General features: G+C 42.1%; 2 protein-coding genes across 2 annotated transcripts; one reads left to right on the top strand and one right to left on the bottom strand.

Moving 5' to 3' along the window:
• The first annotated feature begins 562 nt into the window (after positions 1-562).
• LOC134638249 (arrestin domain-containing protein 3-like) lies at positions 563-2,401 on the top strand. Its single transcript, XM_063488769.1, has 6 exons — positions 563-818; positions 920-980; positions 1,085-1,256; positions 1,375-1,462; positions 1,550-1,806; positions 2,270-2,401. The coding sequence occupies exons 1-6, from the start codon at positions 563-565 to the stop codon at positions 2,399-2,401; spliced, it is 966 nt and encodes a 321-aa protein (XP_063344839.1).
• A 5,251-nt stretch (positions 2,402-7,652) lies between these two features.
• Positions 7,653-9,698, bottom strand: LOC134638247 (piggyBac transposable element-derived protein 4-like). Its single transcript, XM_063488768.1, has one exon. The coding sequence runs from the start codon at positions 9,696-9,698 to the stop codon at positions 7,653-7,655; it is 2,046 nt and encodes a 681-aa protein (XP_063344838.1).
• Between the last annotated feature and the right edge of the window lie 9,007 nt (positions 9,699-18,705).

Here is an 18,705-nt window from a genome sequence, read left to right as displayed (position 1 = left end):
TAACACTTAATTCAAAACAAAGTTTCCATCTTATGTACCTTTTATGGTTAGGATAAAGTTAAATTAATTTTATTGTGACTTTTTTTCAGTATTCAAACACATTCAAAATTTTTCACCTTTAACATCATATTAGAACATTAAAAAAACAGTCATTTGATAAAAATCAACACAAAGGTTGCCCTCAAAAATCTGTTGTTTCAATTTTCTACACCAATTTTTCATCACTTAGCTTGATCATTAAGTAATACAATACGATACCATTACCAGTGACACAGGAGACATTCATTTAGCTTGCAAGGATTCTGGCTAGAGTTACCTTTGTGAAAGCAACACCTGCAGGCTTGATCACATGATACTGTGTGACGCAGATACAGCCTCTGAACAAGGTCCACTGCTCCACTGAATACGCCTGCCTTACTGGCATCCTTATTCGTCAAAGAAAGACTCCATCTCAGCGGATCAAGTCAAACCTGCTCGCAGTAAATTGTTGGGATTTAATTTCAACTAAAAGAGGATTCTCTCACTTTCACTCCATAAGAAGACTGTTTGATATATCCTTCTAATGACCGTCAAGCATCTCTTTGTGGAATTCAACAAGGTGAACGAACAAGGCACCTTCTCCCCCGGCGACATCCTCTCTGGAAATGTGACAGTGGTGACCAGCAAGGAAATCAAAGTGCAGTGTTTTTCGGTCAAAGCCAAAGGGAAGGCTAAGGTAACTTGGCATGAAAAAGAAGGAGATGATATTGTGGTCCACAGCAACAAGAAGAAATACTTTTATTTTGAACACATTATTCTTCAAGATAAAAAGGGAGATGGTTAGTATTGTCCCAGTAAAGTTTCTGAGCTGATAGATATATAATTGCTATTATAAATGCTGACAAACATGCAGGTAACATAAAGTGTTTCTTTTTATAAGGTTCCGTAATCATCAGCCCTGGGAGGAATGTGTATTCATTCAACTTTGTAATTCCAGATGTGTATGTGTTCCCCTCTAACATGATCTCTAATAATAAATCTATATTATGTAAACACATTCTTTCCACCTGTTGGAATGAAATCATTTCCCTCTGGGTTCTTTCAGAGACATGCCTTCATCTTATGAAGGGAAATGGGGCAGGATCACATACAGTTTGCGAGCACAGCTTACTCAGTCGATTTGGCTTGTACACAAAACCAAGGCTGAGTTTCCTTTTCGGACCAAGTCTGAGTTCCCCTTTGCCTCCAAATCAGAAATGATTATCATTGGACTTCAGGTAAAAAACAAACAAAAAACAACCCAACTTTTTTTTGGCCTGAGCTTAACTTCAGCTCTCCTAAATGTGTCATGACTTATTTCATTGCCTTTTTTTAAAAAAATTATTATTATACTAGGAGCGACAACACGCAACTAGGATTTCATTTTATGGCTCCGGAAAGGGGACTATGAATGTTACCTCAGAAAAAATGGGATTAAAGCAAGGTAAACCGATGTCTCACAGAATATATTTTCCTAAATTTTGTTAACTGAGACATAAATAATTTGGGGTTTTCTTCTAAACATACACAGGTGAGGCAATGGGAGTCTCTGTGGAAGTGCTCAATGATTCAGCACATGCAGTAATACCCAAATTCTACCTGTGTGAGAAGCAGACCTTTGTTGCTCAGTCAAAGAGGAAAGTGCACACAAATGACATCCTGTTTGGGACAGGAGAGCCTGTTCCGGCTGAAACCCGTCAGACCACCACCAAAGTTCTTAGCATCCCTCCGCAGCTCCCTCCTACCTTCTTCAACTGCTGCATGATGAAGCTGGAGTACAGACTCAAGGTACAGACTGTGTTTAAAGACACAGTATAATGATATGGCCTTACACCAGGTTACATTACAGAATAATACCATATGTTAAGATGAAACAGTGTAGCATTGAGACAATTAGTCAAATGAGATCTGAGGTTTTTTGGGATACATTTGCACAGCGATAACAGCACCGCACAGTGGCTGCATACTGGGGACAGGAAGTGTGAGAGGGAGGAAAGGGGAGATTTCCTCATGGTTTGTCCACACACTGATGAGACCACATAAAGCGTCACATTGCAGTCCAACCTGTTCCATGCCATCCGCTCAAACAGATTTAAGCTAGTGCTTTCAGTAAACACTGGTCCTGTGGTGGAGACACAGAGTGCATTATACAATCTAGTCTGCAGAAGAAGTAGATTTTGATTAAAGGCAAAATCAGACACAACTTAAAAAGAATGCAAGTAATCAAAGTATTTGTATTTTATTTGTACAGGTTACCCTTGATGTCCCGCTGTCAAGAGAGCCTGTAATCAAACTCCCTCTGGTCATCCTGCTGGGTTTACCAAAACCACATGAGAAAAAGACAAAAAAGAGATCCATCTGGTTTAGAAAGCTTCCTAGTTAGAAGGATGTGTTAGATCACCAGGAAGTGGCTTGCATGTTCTTTGAAATGAATGTCAGGACTGAAAATAAAAACATGAGCAACTCTGCTCCTCATCGCTGTGTTTAAATAAGTGGATGTTTGAACTACCTCAAGTGGGCAACTTCCCAAGTGTCCACTAGGTGGAGATGTGGGCCACATTAGAGAGTAGAAAAAGCCCCTCAGTAGTCTCAGGGGCTCAGTTGATCAGTTTGAGGCTTTTTCACATTTTTCTCTACAAAAATCTAAATGAGTGAGTGTGTATTCTTCAGCACTGTATCCCACAACCAAAGAAAGTAATGCAGGTATCACTTTACAGCAATAAAAGCACAAGAAGCCGATCGAGCTTACAGATTTCACAACTTAATGCATTTAAAACCACGCTCAAATATCAACAACTCAATACACACCTGTGCCCTTTTATATTCATTACTGATGACCATTGTAACTGAACCTTGGCCAGAGGCCAACTGGCTTACAAAATAAACTAAAACATTTTTAGCGAGTGAAATAAGAGTGCCTTTGTTCCATGGTTGTAGTTAAGATTTCCTGGATTTGGGTTTTAATATTTCCTCCTGTCCTACTGAACAGCACCTGTCAGATCAAGCATCAGCACCAGGAACTACTGCCTCTGGAATTAATCTGATTATTTGCTTGAAGGAAAAATATGACTAGCAAAATCGAAAATAAATAAATAAATAAATAAAATAATAATCCCAAGATAGATTTAAACATTTATATAAAAATAAAAAATACTTAATTTAAAATCTATCTTATTAACAACTGCATTTACTTTGATGAAAAAACTCATTCTTGGAAAATGAAAACCGTAGCTGATCAGTAGGAATTAGAGATTTTTATTTATTTATAGTAAGATAAATTTAGAGGGAAATGTGTCTTTGACTACACACAGCTCCACATTTTTTGATTTTTAATTTTCAGTTAGGCAGTTAGGTCCATAAGTTTATGAACAAAGCTGGGTGTTTATTAAATATACCTCTGTACACCATCACGGGGGATTTTAAATCAAACAATCAAGATCTGACTGAAGTGCAGACTGTGATTCAAGGGTTTTAACAAAGCCCTCATTTTTTTAGTAACTGGACAGACTGAGATAATATTAATTAAAAGGATTATTTTTAATACTTGTTTTAAATCCTGTGCAGTCAGTGACAACCTTGACATCCACTGTTAGGCCTTTACTGCAGACGCCGGCAGCTGCTGCTTGTCTGTGAATCTCTCTGCTTTCAGTTTTGTCTTCAGTAAATGAAAAGCTGCTTTATTGGGTTGGGATCAGGTGACTGACTTGACCTTTGAAGGATATCCCATTTCTTAGCCTCGATAAGCTCCTGGGTTGCTTTTGCATATGCTCTGGGTCACGAGAGTATAGCCCTGCTACGTTCATCAGCAGTCATATCATCAGTAAACGCTAGCTGGCATTGGCAGCTATACATTCCCACGCCTCCACCGTGTTTGAAGCATGATGTGGTATGCTTTAAGTCATGAGCTGAGCTCCTTTCCTCTTTTCTCTTCCCATCATTCTGGTAGAAGATCATTTCTATTTAATCTGTTTTAGGTTATTTTAGATGTTTTCTGTCTACTTTCTGTTATTGAGTGTAACTAGTGGTGAGTATTATGCTGTAAACCCTCTGAATTTACATTCATTAAGGTGTCTCTTGATTGTAGACTCTGGCAATGTACGCCTACATACTTTAGAGTGCTCTGCATTTTGATAGATGTTGTGAAGGGTTTCTTTGGGTTTTTTTTTACAGCAGCCCTGAAAGGTCAAATGCACTCGAACTTAAGAAAACACCAGCAAATAGTACAATGATGCTGTAGCACACAAAACAGTTTTTGTTGTCACTCTGATGGGTTTATTTTCAGCCTAATAATGGCCACCTTTACTTTCATTGACATTTCTTAGACCTCATATTGAAAATTATCAAATTTACTATGGCAGTTTAATTTAACTTAAGGCACTAACTGGCCATAAATCCAAATGTCAGGCAATTGTTCAATAACTTTTGAGCCTCTGAAAATGAAAAACGATGCAAAACCCCCCAAAACAAAACAAAAAAGCCTGTAATTCCTGGACAGTTAATGCAATACTTCTGTTACACCACTTGAATTAAATTCTGCACCTCAGTCAGATCTTGATTTTAAAAAGAGTCACAATTCAAAAAATTTGGTAGCTGCTGCTTTAAATACTAATCATGTGTTGTATTATCAACATACAGTCTTTGTTAAATAGGCAACAGACCTCTACACCCATCCAATCAAAAAGAACAAATTTCACATAACTCTGTGCATAATTGTGAAGTACAAAGTACCATTAAATGGACACACATTGTAAGTTAAGTACCTAACCACAGTTCTTGTACAGTAGAGTAAGTTCTATAAATTCTTCCTGACATAGTGGTATGAAATAATCAGAATTTTGATCTGGTCTAAACTAGTTCTTTAAAACAAACAGAGTAAACTTTCTCTTATATGAGAAACTGCTTAATTACATAATTCCTTATCTCAAAATCTCCCTCAGTCTTGTGTGGAACATTTACACAGCGCAGCAGCGGCGAGACACAGTGACTCAGAAGGAGCTGAGAATCAGATGGTAGGGCTTTCTCAAGCTCGTCGTTGTCCGTGGACTCGTTTTGCAACAGAGGAAAGTATTTAACAAAGGCACATTCATGATTCTAACAGAACATGTGTTACCCAACCAGCGGTTCTTAAGTGAAACCAGGCCCATGTTCCTGACAGAGACTCAGACATCTTTCCTTGCCTAGGAAGGAACAACATGTTGAGAGCTGAGCATTTTATGGTTGAGATTCATCCTAGAAACATTAGATCTGACTATTGCGGGACCACATACAGCACACCCACCTACCCACAGGGAGAGAAAGAGAGGTAGTGGGAGAGAGAGAGCAGTGTCTGGTTCTGACTCAGCACAAACAGGGCTTCACGATTTCACAGTCAGCCCACAAAACAGAGGAAAAAAAATGACAGAAAAGATCTCAGCATTAATAATACAAAAACATGAGCGTGACCTGCACTGATTCTAATGTTCTGGCCTGCCTGCCCACCGCACTGCTATTTTTGTAATTGGAAAATTAAAAATCATATTTCAACCCACATCTGTTGCAGCTGACTTGTCAGCGTGTGTGACTTGAGTGTGTTAGGAAGTCTATTAACATTTGAGTGGAAACATAAAATGCAATATGTCACAAATGGCTTTTAGTATATCAATTATTGTAAGTAACTGTAATACTTTGACAGTACAATGACTATGTGGGCACAGGAAGACTGGCAGCAGTTGACGTATGCCAACGCAAGCTGGAAAGAAGGAGGAAATTACAGGATCTAAACGGTTTACGGTTGAATACAATAGAAATATGGAGTGTGGTGAAACACAGACAAATCAGGCTAATTCTGCCTCCCCCGCCTACATGGAGATATCTGCAAAAAGCAGCAACAGTGTAGGCCATGTTCTTCAGTACACCAGCATACAAGCTGTCAGTATGGTTGGGAATGATGAAGTGCAGTGTGTGACAGATTCCTCTAATTCTGGGAACACCTGCATGAAGGCGTCTCTACAGGGCAGCAGTTTGGTTCAGTTTTTTGGCTGCAGTCATGGTCTTGGCTGCTCTGTAGCAGAGCCTGCCTGGTAACCAGTCTGGCTCCATGTACAGTGCAGGCTTGTCAGCCAGCCAGCTCTCTACACACACACACACACGCACACACACACACACACACACACACACACACACACACACACACACACACACACACACAGGCAGACACTCAACACGCGCCACAGCCTTTCCTGGGTTTTGGAGACAGGGTAGAGGGAGGTGTGGCCTGTGGCACCTCCCACCTCCGTAGCCAGAGCGAGTACCATGACAACCATGTGAGCCTGCCGGCGACTCCCTGTCTTCATCGGCCACGGTTGCCATGGCAACTCCCCATGGGGCTCCCGCAGATCAGCGGGATGGGCGTCCAGTTGACTAACCCTCTCCCAGCTGGGGAACGGCTGAGGGAGTGCGAGAGAGAGAGAGAGGAGTGAAGAGGAAGGGAGGGTGCATGAATGTGTAGGATGGCACAGCAGCGCCTGGGGAGAGAGAGAGAGAGAGAGAGAGAGAGAGAAAGGAAGGAGAGAGACTTCAGAAGGAGAGACACAGGAGACGGGGAGTCTGACCTGCTCAAGCGGCCTATTTCTGCCTACGTACAGGCTTTTAGCTTGCCAGCAGACAGCAAAGTGTGCAGAAAATCTTACATAAATACATATTAAATCTGAATATTTCTCAATCTAACCGGTCCTGCTTCTTCGGGAGCAGATTTGATTCTGCGCACACTCATTTCACTAATTGTGCACAAGCTGTTTTACACGATTCAAACTCTAATCGATCCATCAACAAAGCTTCTGTAGAAATGTGCGTCTCCGCTGCCTTCCTTCCATTTTCCATTCGTGTCAGTGACAAGTACCACTCTTTGGGTTTGGACTGAGTGTAATAGGGCCACAGATGGCTCTGTGTCTCTAGTGTGGTTGGAGAAAGAAATGGCATCACTGGGTCCATTGGCTGGAGACTACTGAGGGGCTTTTTCTACTCTCTAATTGCTCCAAGCTGCGTCCCCTTGAACGGCCAGAGACACACACAGATTTTCATGAGTGAAGGAAGAGAGGGCAACCAAAGCTGAACCTGTTTTTAAAGGAGTGCATGTTCATTAAAGCTCACATTTCACTGTTTCTCCATAGAATATGAATAATGCTTTCAGGGTCACAGGAACAAAGAACTGCATTTGTTAAGTGCATTAAAATGAAGTTTTTATTTTGGAAAAGGAGAAAGATAAACTTCCCACTGTAAACATTTTCTGATCTTTTTTTCTGTAAGTGCAGAAAAGTTTGATTTCTTCTTCTTTTTTTTAATATAAAATCCTTAACATATTTTAAATGTATAAAAAAGTGACACAAGGCAATTCTGTCAGTGTTACAGAAGGCAAGTTGCCAAAACATTCTATACTAATTCAAATAATCTACAGTTTCTCTTATTATTTTTCTCTATTATACGTGCAATAATACTCCTAAAACTAAAACTAGCTCTACATAAAGTGTGACTATATTGTGCACTTGTAGTGGTAACCTTTGGAATTACAAATTGTTTTTACTGTTCTAAAAAAATCCCTTGACACAAGTTGTTTGATTACACAAAGGATATAAAAACAAAACAAAAACAGTTCATTTCTATTTATGAAACTCAGAGAAGCACCCTCCCCTGCATAGGTGGACATTGCATATCTTGCAGCCGAACACGCTTTCATGTCGCAGTCCCTTGTTGGTGCAGTTCCTGCAGCGGCGCGAGCGCTCCGACATGCGCTCTAGGCGATGTCCATACTCTATGGGTGAATCTGCGTGTCTCTTGCGTGCTGCCCGCTCCATGCCCCTCGCCCCTTGGTAGTCTCCAATCAGCTGCTGTGCCAGGCGAACGCGGAAGTGACGTTGGGTGAACTGCTTGCCGTTGAAGCCTGCTGGTGGCGCGCCCCCCCGGCTCTCCCTCAGGATGATGTATGCATTGACGATGCACAGGTTGACATAGAACCACAGGAAGTAGCGCCACCACTTCTTGCACGGCCTGCCAACCTGGTAGCACTCCCTCAGCTGGTCACACAGGTCCACGCCCCTCATGTTCTCCTGGTACAAGAGCAAGGGCAGAGGTCGGGGCACGCCAAAAGACAAACCTGAGCTGTCTATGCTGTCATTCTCACCATCTCCGTCCGCCTCGTGCTGCTGCCGGCCTGGACTGATGCCCACAATTCCTGGAGCGGAGTTGGTGGACAGGCAGCTGACCACCTTGGCATCCCTTGTCACAGTAGCAACCAGGTTGCCACGCTGGCATTGGTAGAACTCGCCCTGGGACAGCTTTCCGACGTTTCGTGGGCGGAGGACCTCTGGGTAACCTTTGCGCCCGGGCTGAGTGGGCCCACAGGCATACAGTCCGTCTCTCAGCAGCCTCTGGAGGAGGGGCACAGAGGTAAAGAAGCTGTCCATGAAGAGATGGTGGTACTGACCCTCCAGGCCGCGCACTAAAGAGGTTACCACTCTGTAACTGAGGCAGGCTGCTGCCTCGTCTTCACTGGGCCGGCCTACGTAGATCTTGGCTCGATGACAGTAGCCTGAGCGAGAGTCACACAGCATCCACACTGTCAGCCCCTTCCTGAGGGGCTTGGAGGACATGTACTGGGTGGGGGAGAAACGTCCCTTGGTGACAATGGCACACTTGTCTATGGTCAAACAACGATTGGGCACGTACGCATCCCACATGGTGTTCTCCACCACATCAAGGAGAGGCCTGATTTTGAAGAGGCCATCATATCCACGCTCCCCACGCACGGGCTCTGACTCACGGTCGCACAGCTGGAGATACTGGGTGAGTTTCTCAAAGCGCCTCGCCGTCATTGTCTTTTTAAAGCCCGCATTGCCGATGAAAATATCACTGGCCCAGTACATGCCGGTGTCTGGAAGCTGATTGATGCCCATAAGAATATTCAGCCCCACATAAGCCTTCATCTCTCTAACATCAGTTGGGTGCCAGTGGGGGTCTGATTTTCCGCTCCTCCTTTGCCGATAGAGGGCGTAATTGTTTGTTTGTTCTACCATGTGTTCAAAAAGAGAATCTGGGAAGAGTATCCGGAAATAGTCACGGGTGTCAGCATCGTCCCCCAGCGAGTGCTGAGGGCCACTGACAGCGGAGAAGGGCTCGATTGAAATTACCTGGTCAGGCTCGCCCCAGAAGCCGGGAGAAGTGCAGTCTTCATCCAAGTCATCTTCAAAGCTGAAAAAACTCCTGCGCTCCTCCTCCTCCTCCAAATCGGAGAAATCAATATCCGAATCGTTCGAGGTGGTGTCAGAGCAGTTAGTGGAGGTAGAATAATAGCAGTCCTCTGCATACTCCTCCTCGTCGTGCTTGAGCCCATTGCTGCCTGTGACTAAAATTATGTTGCAGCCTCCTCCTGCGATGAAGCTGGCCGCGTCTGCAGTCTCCGCCGCCGCGGCTGCTGCTGTGCTCGTGAATCCATTCTCCCCCTCGCCGCCGCCGTCCTCCTCCTCCTCTTCCTCCCGCAGTTCGTCTTCCTCGTCCGAGTCTGGCTTTCTGTACGGAATCTCAAACCACTTCACATCGGCCGAAAGGTTAAGCGGAGAGTCTTGGCTGTCGCACGCCGTTGTACTTTCTGTGTCCGCGCTAGTTTCCAAAATAGTAAAAAGCTCTCTCCCTTTTCTTGCCGTCGCCATGTCGGGGTATTAAAGTGCCCCTGCATGAGTCTTTTTATGTAGATTTTTTCACCGTGGAAAGATATTCGCGCAAACCGGCCATCCGAAATGAACTGATGTGCACTTAACAGCAGCCTCTTCCCTCAAAAAAACTTGCCAGCGGTGGACCTATGCGGCGTCTATAAGCTTGATTCTCATTGTTTCCGCTCCTGGTTTTTCTGGGCTTTGTAGCGCAGTGTGGCCGCAGACGTCAGAAGCTGCATGCATGTCCTGCTTTGTAGGGCGTTTTGCGACTGCAGCTGGTGGGGTTGCTAGTTCGCTAGGCTGGCAGATGGCCGCTTGCTGTTCTAATGCCCGCTGGCATTCCCCACCATCAATAAGCCGGATACCCATTTCTGAGGCCGCGGAGATAACAGAAACCACTGCTTTAAAAAACAAAAACAACAACAACAACAACAACATCAAAATCACATGCTGTCAATCAGCTGTCACACCAAACAGCTGTAAAAACTTGTGGATCCTGCAAACAGATTACAAACTCTGAATTTCCCCCCAAACATCTCTGCCTTTGTTTTTTCATAAGTTTATTAAGTTTAGTTTTTTTTCCTGATGTTTGCAACTGTGACAACTAAATGCATAAAAAACCACACACAGCAGTTTTAAAGTGCAGGACTCCTTATCCATCCCCATGCCAAACAGACACCACAATGAACTCGGGCAGAGAAGCAGTTTGTTCATTCATAAACATGCTTCTTCCCTCTGACAGGTTCTTACATGAATCTGAAGCCCTATAGGCTATTGTGGAATTAGGGACCTCCCTCTATTTTATGAATGTGGGCAGATACTCTTGTGTTTTACTCTCAGACTGAGGTTGGAGATCTTTGCTTGATGAGATTGATTCCCCCTGCAGGTAGAGGCTGCAAACCCATGAGATGCTGGGCCTTTTATTTTCCTTTAACTGTGCCATTTCAATTAGGATTTCCAGTGTTTACACATTATACACTCATGACTCTGCCAAGCACTTTCTAAGAGTCTGTGATATTTGCCAGTATAAGTTAACTCTTCAGTCCCATTATGAACAGATCAGTGCAACAGCTGAGCTCTAGTTGTGAACTGCAGCTATACTTGCAGTTATTATTATCAGAATAAACAATCCTTTTATGATTACTGTTGTTGTTGTTGTTTATGTTTTACGGGGTTTTCCTTCATCAGTGTAACACTTGGTAGCTCAAAATGGCCATTGTAATAGGTGATCTTGGGTTAAACAAGGATGCTTTTGACATTTCAGTATGCTACTCTGCATTAAATAAAGTATTCGCTACATAGTACTGCCATAGCTGTGGTAGTTATATTAATTACACATAAACAGCATATTACTGAGGGTCACTTTCCCACAACAGACAGCAGAAAATGTAAAATAAGACCTTTGGCTTTGACTTGAAATAATAAAACTTGTTTCTTTTTCGTTTGACTGAGGACTGGTTAAATCCTTTCTTTTTGTTAGGGTGGGGGAGGGGGTGGGCTGCAGGAAGGGTCCTTCCCAAATTCTTTTAGCTGTGGCCTGAGCCTACATGGCTGGCTGAGCACTGGGTTGCTGCCCCTGGGCCCTGCAGCAGAGGCACGATTTATGCGTCCTTCCTCACTAGCTTATTGCACAGATTCTTGTTGTCTCAGTGGTATCATATTGCCTCTCTGAGCTAGAGGCCTGCTGTTTTTATCTGCAGAGAAGGAACTGAATGCCATACGAACAGTGCACACTGGGAACCAGTATTCTGGAAAACAGTGGAAAATGAGGGAGGCTGTGGACCTTCGATATCCAGCCCAAAAATAGAAGTAGAGAGGGGGAAAAAAATGGCTCACTCCAGCGTTTCCAGGCCCCTGGAGCAGAGTACTGCAGCAGACCCCTCAGAGACTCCTGCGGTGGGGTGGAGAGACGTCAACCAATGGGGGTGCAGGCGTTCTGTGTGTGTGTGTATGCGCGTGTGTGCCTGTGCGGCAAACTCAGCTCCTCCACTGCTCAGATCCATTTCCTGTGGATGAGTTCAGAGATGGTTTTGGAGTGTGTGTGTGTGTGTGTGTGTGTGTGTGTGTGTGTGTGTGTGTGTGTGTGTGTGTGTGTGCATGCATCTGGTTGCATGTGAGCAAATGGTGCAACCACTGCAGCTCGCGCCTTAGACAGGCGGACTTTTTTCTCTGTCATTTTGGTATAGTGTTTGCTTTGCTTATGTGTATGTAATGCTTGTCACTGAGGGGCTTGTTAATCACACATCTCCTTGCACTGCCAGAAGCACCCTCAGTCTCAGCTGATGTGATTAGAATTACGAAAGCAAATCATAAACAGTGGATTTGTTAGTAAGCAGACCATCAGATGATTTGATGAGCTGATGTTTGACATAAGTGGGGAAACTGATGAGCTGTAGTGCTATTAATGCAAGCTAAGATGTCTTTTTAGAACAGCTGTGCTATATTATGGACTCTTTACTAAAGTGTCGCCACATCATGAATTGGTTTTGAGCGTTTTGCTGAACCTTTAGATAACCCTGTTACCTGCCCAAACGCTCCATGATGTGTTATTTTGACCTTGAGAAATATTTACCTGATTGTCCCCTCCCTTTAGGCAAAGGGAAAACACTGCCCTCTTGTGTTGGATGGAGAGCAGTGATCACTGAGCAGTCTGACAAAGTTAAAGTCTTTAAAATAATAATAATAATAATTTCACCATCAAATGTTAATTTTATTATATTTATCTTATTATGGCCGAGCAAATCTTTGCGGTGAAGCACACAGAGGCTTTATTTTGGTCTAGTCAGAGTGCAGTAATGTGAAAAATCCAGTGTGCTTTGAGCCCAACAGTCTTCACGTGACTTTCCTCTTAGATATAATTGCATTGATACTGGATCTCAAAATGAATATAGCAATTATAATGAGGAGTAATTAAATTATGACAGTGAAAAAACTGGCACACTGCTCTATAACAGATAAGTTTCTGTGCATATACAAAAATATCAATGCAAAAAAACCCAATAACATGTTATCTTGCTCTTCAAAACAGATGAAAAAATCTCCAAGATGGGCAACAGGTTATTTTACAAAGTAGTTAAAGCTACTGAAGAACTTTATATGCTTTGGCCACTAGATGGAGGAAACAGACAGAATACTGATGGAAATGAAACAAACGTAATTATACTCAGCATCATGTTTTATGCTCTCTTTGTGTGCAAAGCTCTCTTAACAGACCAGTGGAATAAGAAGTCTCTGTGTATTACTCACCTAAGTTCTCACTTGGCTCTTAGTGCATACACCATGTGTTCCTCATTATGCCTTTTGTACTTGAGTAGGACTCACAGACCTCATCATTGAGGCCTTGGCTCTGCTTTTTGCACAGTTAGCGCTTCTGCAAGTTCAGGTCTTAGAAAAAAAAAATCTGTGTCTTACTTATTCCTTAAATTCATTCATTTACTCCCATAATTCAATCTTTGTGTGTTATGGTCACCATTTTACTGACCTTCATTTTAATGTAAAATGTTTTAAATACCAGACCCTACTTCTATATGAGTCAATCTTCTCTGTATCATAGATGGATGCACAGTTAAATATCAGACACCACTGTTAAGCATCTTTATTGGGTTTATACCAACTTTTTAGTTTAAGCAGCTGCTCATAAGTATAGGCCAACCCACAAAAATCAGGGCTGCACACAGCCGGTCAGAAGAAAGAACAGGCAGGATAAAACAGACGTGGGCAATTAATGTTCCCAAGGGGCCACACAAGAAACTGGGACTGTTGTGGATGGCCATACTAACTAGCTTTTGAAGAAATTAAAAGAATATTGAGCAGAACTGAGTTCAGCTTATTAGTGCAGAACCTCGACAGCAGTCTCAGTTTCTCATTTAGGCCTTTGGAAAAATTAATCGCTCATACCGGGTATAAAAGATAGACTTCCAGCTTTCATGTTTCACAAATGAAAGTGCCATGAACCTGCATTCTTTTTTATGGCCAGCAGTGGGCGACTGCTCTGGCTGCACAAAGACTTCCAGTTGTATAGTAATCTGGTTCTTGATTTTCTTGCTCTGTGGTCTCATTAAATGTCTCTCCTGATGACTTAATCGGTTTAGTCACTAGTTTCAGGTCATATCTGCCATACTCAGTACTTGAAGTTCTTTTAATAAGTTTTGGTCATTCACAAATCTATTATTTGTACCTAATATTCAGGAGGAATAATGAGGTGTGAGGTTTTCATCCTGGTCATGGAACACTGGACCAGCTCTTTATCTTGTTAGTGTGTATGGATGTTTGCCCAAATGCTGGCAGTTTGGGGCATGCCAGTGTATCCTTAAGCAAGATACCAAACCCCAAGTTGCTCTCTGATGCGTCCATCAGAGTGTAAATATGTGGGAATGTTAGATAGAAAGCAGAGTTTGAAGGTACTAACTCTCATTATCACACACATTCATACAAGCACTTTTTTCAATGTTTGAACTCAAGAATGCATGAATGTGTACAAATGGGTTAATGAGGCGTGTTGTATAAATTGCTTTGAATGCTCAAGAAGAGTAGAAAAGCACTACATAAAAACCAGTTCATTTACATTTATCAACCAGTCTACATGTGAATTAAGAAGGTATTTGACTGTGTTCTTTAGGGGATCCTATTTGAAGTGCTTTGGGAGTATGGGGTGTCTGACCTGTGTTTACGAGCTATTTAGCTGCCACAGGTTTGTCACTGATTTCAAGCCGGAGACAAGTGGTGGAAGGCTTCCACCTTGTTGGGCTCAGGATCTTGTCTCTGCTTTTTGTGGATGAAGTAGTTTTCTTGGCTTCATCAGTTAGTGAACTCCAGCTCGCACCTGAGCAGTCTGCAGCGAAAATGAGCACCAGGGTTTGTCCAAAGCCAGTGTTCTCAGCAGGAAAAGGGTGGAGTGACATTGCACATCTGACATCTGATTAGGATGCCTCCTGAGTGAGGTGTTCTGGGAACGCCCACTTAGAGGACATGCTGGAGAGATTATGCCTCAGTATTCCCCCGGATGAGTTGGTAGAAAGAGGGAGGGCTTCTCTGCTTATACTGCTGCCCCAGTGACCCAGCCTGGAAAAGGGGTAGAAAATGGATGGATATCAATGGACTGATAAACCACAGTGACTGTTGTTGTGATTTGGCGCTATATAAATAAGACTGAGTTGAATTGAATTGAATTGTATAAATGGACAGATGGATGATCATTCTAAGAGTTTATCCAGAATATGCTCATTGTCTAACAATTTGTCAATCACAAGTCAATAGGCAATGTGGTGTCCTTGTTTTCTCAGTCAGATCCACCCCTCACCAGTTTCAAAACACCAAGATGGTTATGGCAAAAACTCAACTCAAGGCTTCATAACGGAGCTTTGCTAACCAGTGGGTGAAGTCACAGAGGCTACGCCCATCTTTTATACTGCCTATGGGACAATTGAGCGTTGTCAACAGATGTCATATGCACTGCACTTTAGCAAAATAAGGAATTCCTAATAATTTCTTCAACAGACTGCAGAATATGTGATGTCTAGTGAGGAAAACTGTTGAATTTTAAACTTTATTCTCATGATTATTACTTTAATAGCCATCAGTTGTCCTCTTTTGGTAATTACCGAACTGTGTAGAATAATTGTATCCTTTTTAAGTGTTTCAAAGTTTCAAAGCATGCTAAAGTACTAAGGGAATCCCCTTTGCCGTCCACCATTGGCCCTGCATATGGGTGTCGTTGTGTTGCTGTCATGTGACAAAACACGTAGAGACAGATTGCCACAGTGACACACCAGAGACCGCAAAATATGGCACATTTGGGGATTGTGGAAGTGTTTTGTCTGCTACATGCAGAGAATGACCGGAAAATGTTTCACACTGTAATAAACAAACAATTGTTTTGAAGAATGTGTTGTTAATCCTTTAACATATGTCAATAACTCACAGCGTCTTTTGTCTGCATTCATGGGAAAGTGAACATCACTATTGATCTGATATGTAATTAATGTTCTGTATGAATGATCATTGGCTTATCCCTTTCAGTGGGATACTCTCCTCTGATTTTATTATTAGCAGTAAATCATTCTCTTGCATCCGAGTCTCCCAGATGAAAAGAACTGTTTTCATGTTGTCTTTAATTAGATCCAAATGGTCTCGATGGGAAAAAATACAAACAAATGCATGATGTGTGTTGTACACCATTATTTTTCAGTCCTGTAAGTAACAAATAATGGATTGATATCACTGTCAGATTGCTGCTCACGTCATTCACAATGCAAAGCAACACAAAGTCAAGGCTCTTGGATAAGTTGGTCTCAACTGGCTGTTTTTTTCTTGCCTCCTTTTCCATTGGGTTTATATTTCTCTCCCGTTGGGCCTGTATTGCAAAATCATATGAGGTCTCATGCAGTAAGTAATAAACAGATGGCGAGCAATTCAAAAAAGCTGTTAAAATCTGGCGAATGCTTTCGAAGGAAAGCGTTCACCTTTAATTTAGTAGCGGCACATTCATCCCTATCACAAATTCATTTCTCACCGCTGGATCCACATGACACAATCAATGTGCATCGGGGGCCTTTGTGTCACATCTTTTGCAAAGAGCATTTATGCATAGCAAAAAAAAAAAAGACTTCACCAGAAGCTCGAGTGCAGCCCTATATGATTTTGAAAGCCGGCAAGGTTAACAACTGCCATGAGTATATTGATCTACAGTTATGCAAAGTCCTATGATTTCAGGTTGAGATCTGTCATTTGAGACACTAATATTTCACAGAAACTAAAGAAGTTCAAGACTTCACTTGGTGTAGGTGCAGTCTCAAACTGTTACAACTTTTAAAAGCCATTAAAATTTCAATTGTTACAGAGATGTGGATAACTTGTTTCTTTCAGCTTTACATCCCTGGTTGTGTTCAGCCTCAACAGACGCCAGTGATCGCTTTCACAGTCTCTGACAGGGAGCAAAAAAGTTCCAGATCTGCTGCTTCGTGTGCATCTCAGCGTCAGAGAAAGTTATTGGACACCTTAACTTCTCTGCTTGTGCTTTTCTTCTTCCTTTTAGGAGTTACTCAATGGAGCCTGGTCCCTCGTTAATACAGCCTTCTCACATTAGGGCAGCAGAGGGAGGAAGTGACCACATATGGACCTTGTTACCAGCCCTTGATGAAGACTTCGGGTCACAAAACAAGGGGCCGCATGGGGCGATGAGTGTGCAAGAGAAGGACACTCCAAAGTCTACAAAAGTCTGTAATCCTGCTGTACAACCACAACGTCTTCCCTCAAGTCATATCTTTAGGTACTTATCAGTGTTGCCAAATCCTTAGTTTGACCACAGCTGCTGTACTTGATGATAAAGAGCCATGTGTATCATTCTTAATACATAATAATTGTACTAGCAGTGGTCCTAAGTGGCTGAGAATGATGAGTTGAGTCTGATAAAGTGGAGTAACACTGTGAAAAAAGGTTGGCAGGGTATACAGCCAGACTTTTGAAGACCGGTGCCTTAAGATGAAGAGGACCTGGTTCTCTGAAAGGAAATGACCTATAAACAGACTCGTGAATGTCAGTCCAAACATTCTCATGACTTCTCCAAACAAAAAAAGGAAAAAGAAAATATTTCACAGTGAGCGAGCTATCACCCCTCTGCATGTGTTTGGGTTAAACACCTGTGCTATCTGTAAAGCATAAGTGACATTTTTCACCATGTACTTTGAGAATTAAATGTAAAAACAGTCAATGGATAAATATCAGTGGCACTGTTGAGCACTGCCTCTATAACAGAGAGATAACACCATGATATATGTTGCTTTTCAAGTCATTCTTAGAAACTGAGTTGGTGAATCAAGTGGGCCCAGTTCATACATCTGTTATCAATTTGTTTTGATCACCTTTCTTCAGCTAAAATGACTAAGAGGAGAACATACACTTGAAAGAAATTGATTGTTAACCACAGATTAACCCAGAAAAGACGTTTCTGGTCTTTAAACATGTATGAGTAAAATAAAGACTCATATTTATCCGCTTGTTGTTGCTGTTGTGGCGTCAAAGCTAAGTGCAGGGAGGCCTGTTACTATGAGACAACCCTCTCTCAGCCTGACTCATGTCTGAGAGCAGGAGGGGACAGAGGAGCCTTTGTAGCTCTCTCAGTCTCTGTTCCCACATGTGAAAAGCTTGTCTTTTTGTCCTGTCTATTTCTATTTGAGAGAACATGCAAGTTTAAAAAGAAAAATATTCCTGGATATGAACTGATCTCTCAATGATCACAGAAATGAGGGAATCTTTGTTATCTGACTGGAAATGACAAAACACTGAGCATATGTTCGACATGTGCAGTCTTGCAAAATATTATATATCTTAAAGGCCACTGTGGCTTGCTGTGATCAACCATTTTATTGCAAATTTTGCTCTTCGCACAGCACTTTCGTCATTGCATCACATACCAGTCACACCCATGGACAGAAAAAAAATAATGATGATGAGGAGACTCAGCAGCAACTGGAATAAAAGAGAAAAACATTTCCAAACAGTATGGAACAAAATAATCTCATAGACAAAGGACATTTTGGAATATCTAATCTATCTATCTAATAATCTCCATAGTTCTCTGTAACAAAGAGGTATTTTGTTAATGATTCAGAATAAATTGTATCCTGTTTTAGAGAACAGTGGATATGTTTTCTACGCACATTTAGCTGGGCTCCGTACTTTAAGAAAATCCTTGCACATTAAAAAGCATAAACTTGCACATGACAACTAACTATTTAACTTAACTATTCTGTTATTTCGTGAATATTTTAATGATTTGCGTGTGATTCTGACCTCCAGGGGCTTGATCTGCTGCTTATCCTGTAAGATAAAGAGGTATTGTTAGTCACATGAATGTAACTGATCACCACGTGGTTAAAAAGAAAGTGTAAATGTACACTATATGGACAAAAGTATTGGGAAACACTCTTAATCTATGAATTGACCTATTATGGAATCAACATCTGCACAAAAACTGTGTGCCAGGAGCTTCAGGCCACGGGTTTCC

Source organism: Pelmatolapia mariae, linkage group LG12 (genome assembly GCF_036321145.2).
Source record: "Pelmatolapia mariae isolate MD_Pm_ZW linkage group LG12, Pm_UMD_F_2, whole genome shotgun sequence".
NCBI lineage: Eukaryota > Metazoa > Chordata > Actinopteri > Cichliformes > Cichlidae > Pelmatolapia > Pelmatolapia mariae.
Note: the sequence above shows the minus strand (reverse complement) of the source record. Positions and strands in the feature narration are given on the sequence as shown.

Bases quoted from the DNA above. Each gene is read 5' to 3' on its own strand.
- LOC134638249 (XM_063488769.1), top strand. From the start codon at position 563: ATGACCGTCAAGCATCTCTTTGTGGAATTCAACAAGGTGAACGAACAA. The intron at 819-919 runs GTTAGTATTGTC...TCTTTTTATAAG, and splicing joins TCAAGATAAAAAGGGAGATG to GTTCCGTAATCATCAGCCCT. The intron at 1,807-2,269 runs GTACAGACTGTG...TTATTTGTACAG, and splicing joins AGCTGGAGTACAGACTCAAG to GTTACCCTTGATGTCCCGCT.
- LOC134638247 (XM_063488768.1), bottom strand. From the start codon at position 9,698: ATGGCGACGGCAAGAAAAGGGAGAGAGCTTTTTACTATTTTGGAAACT.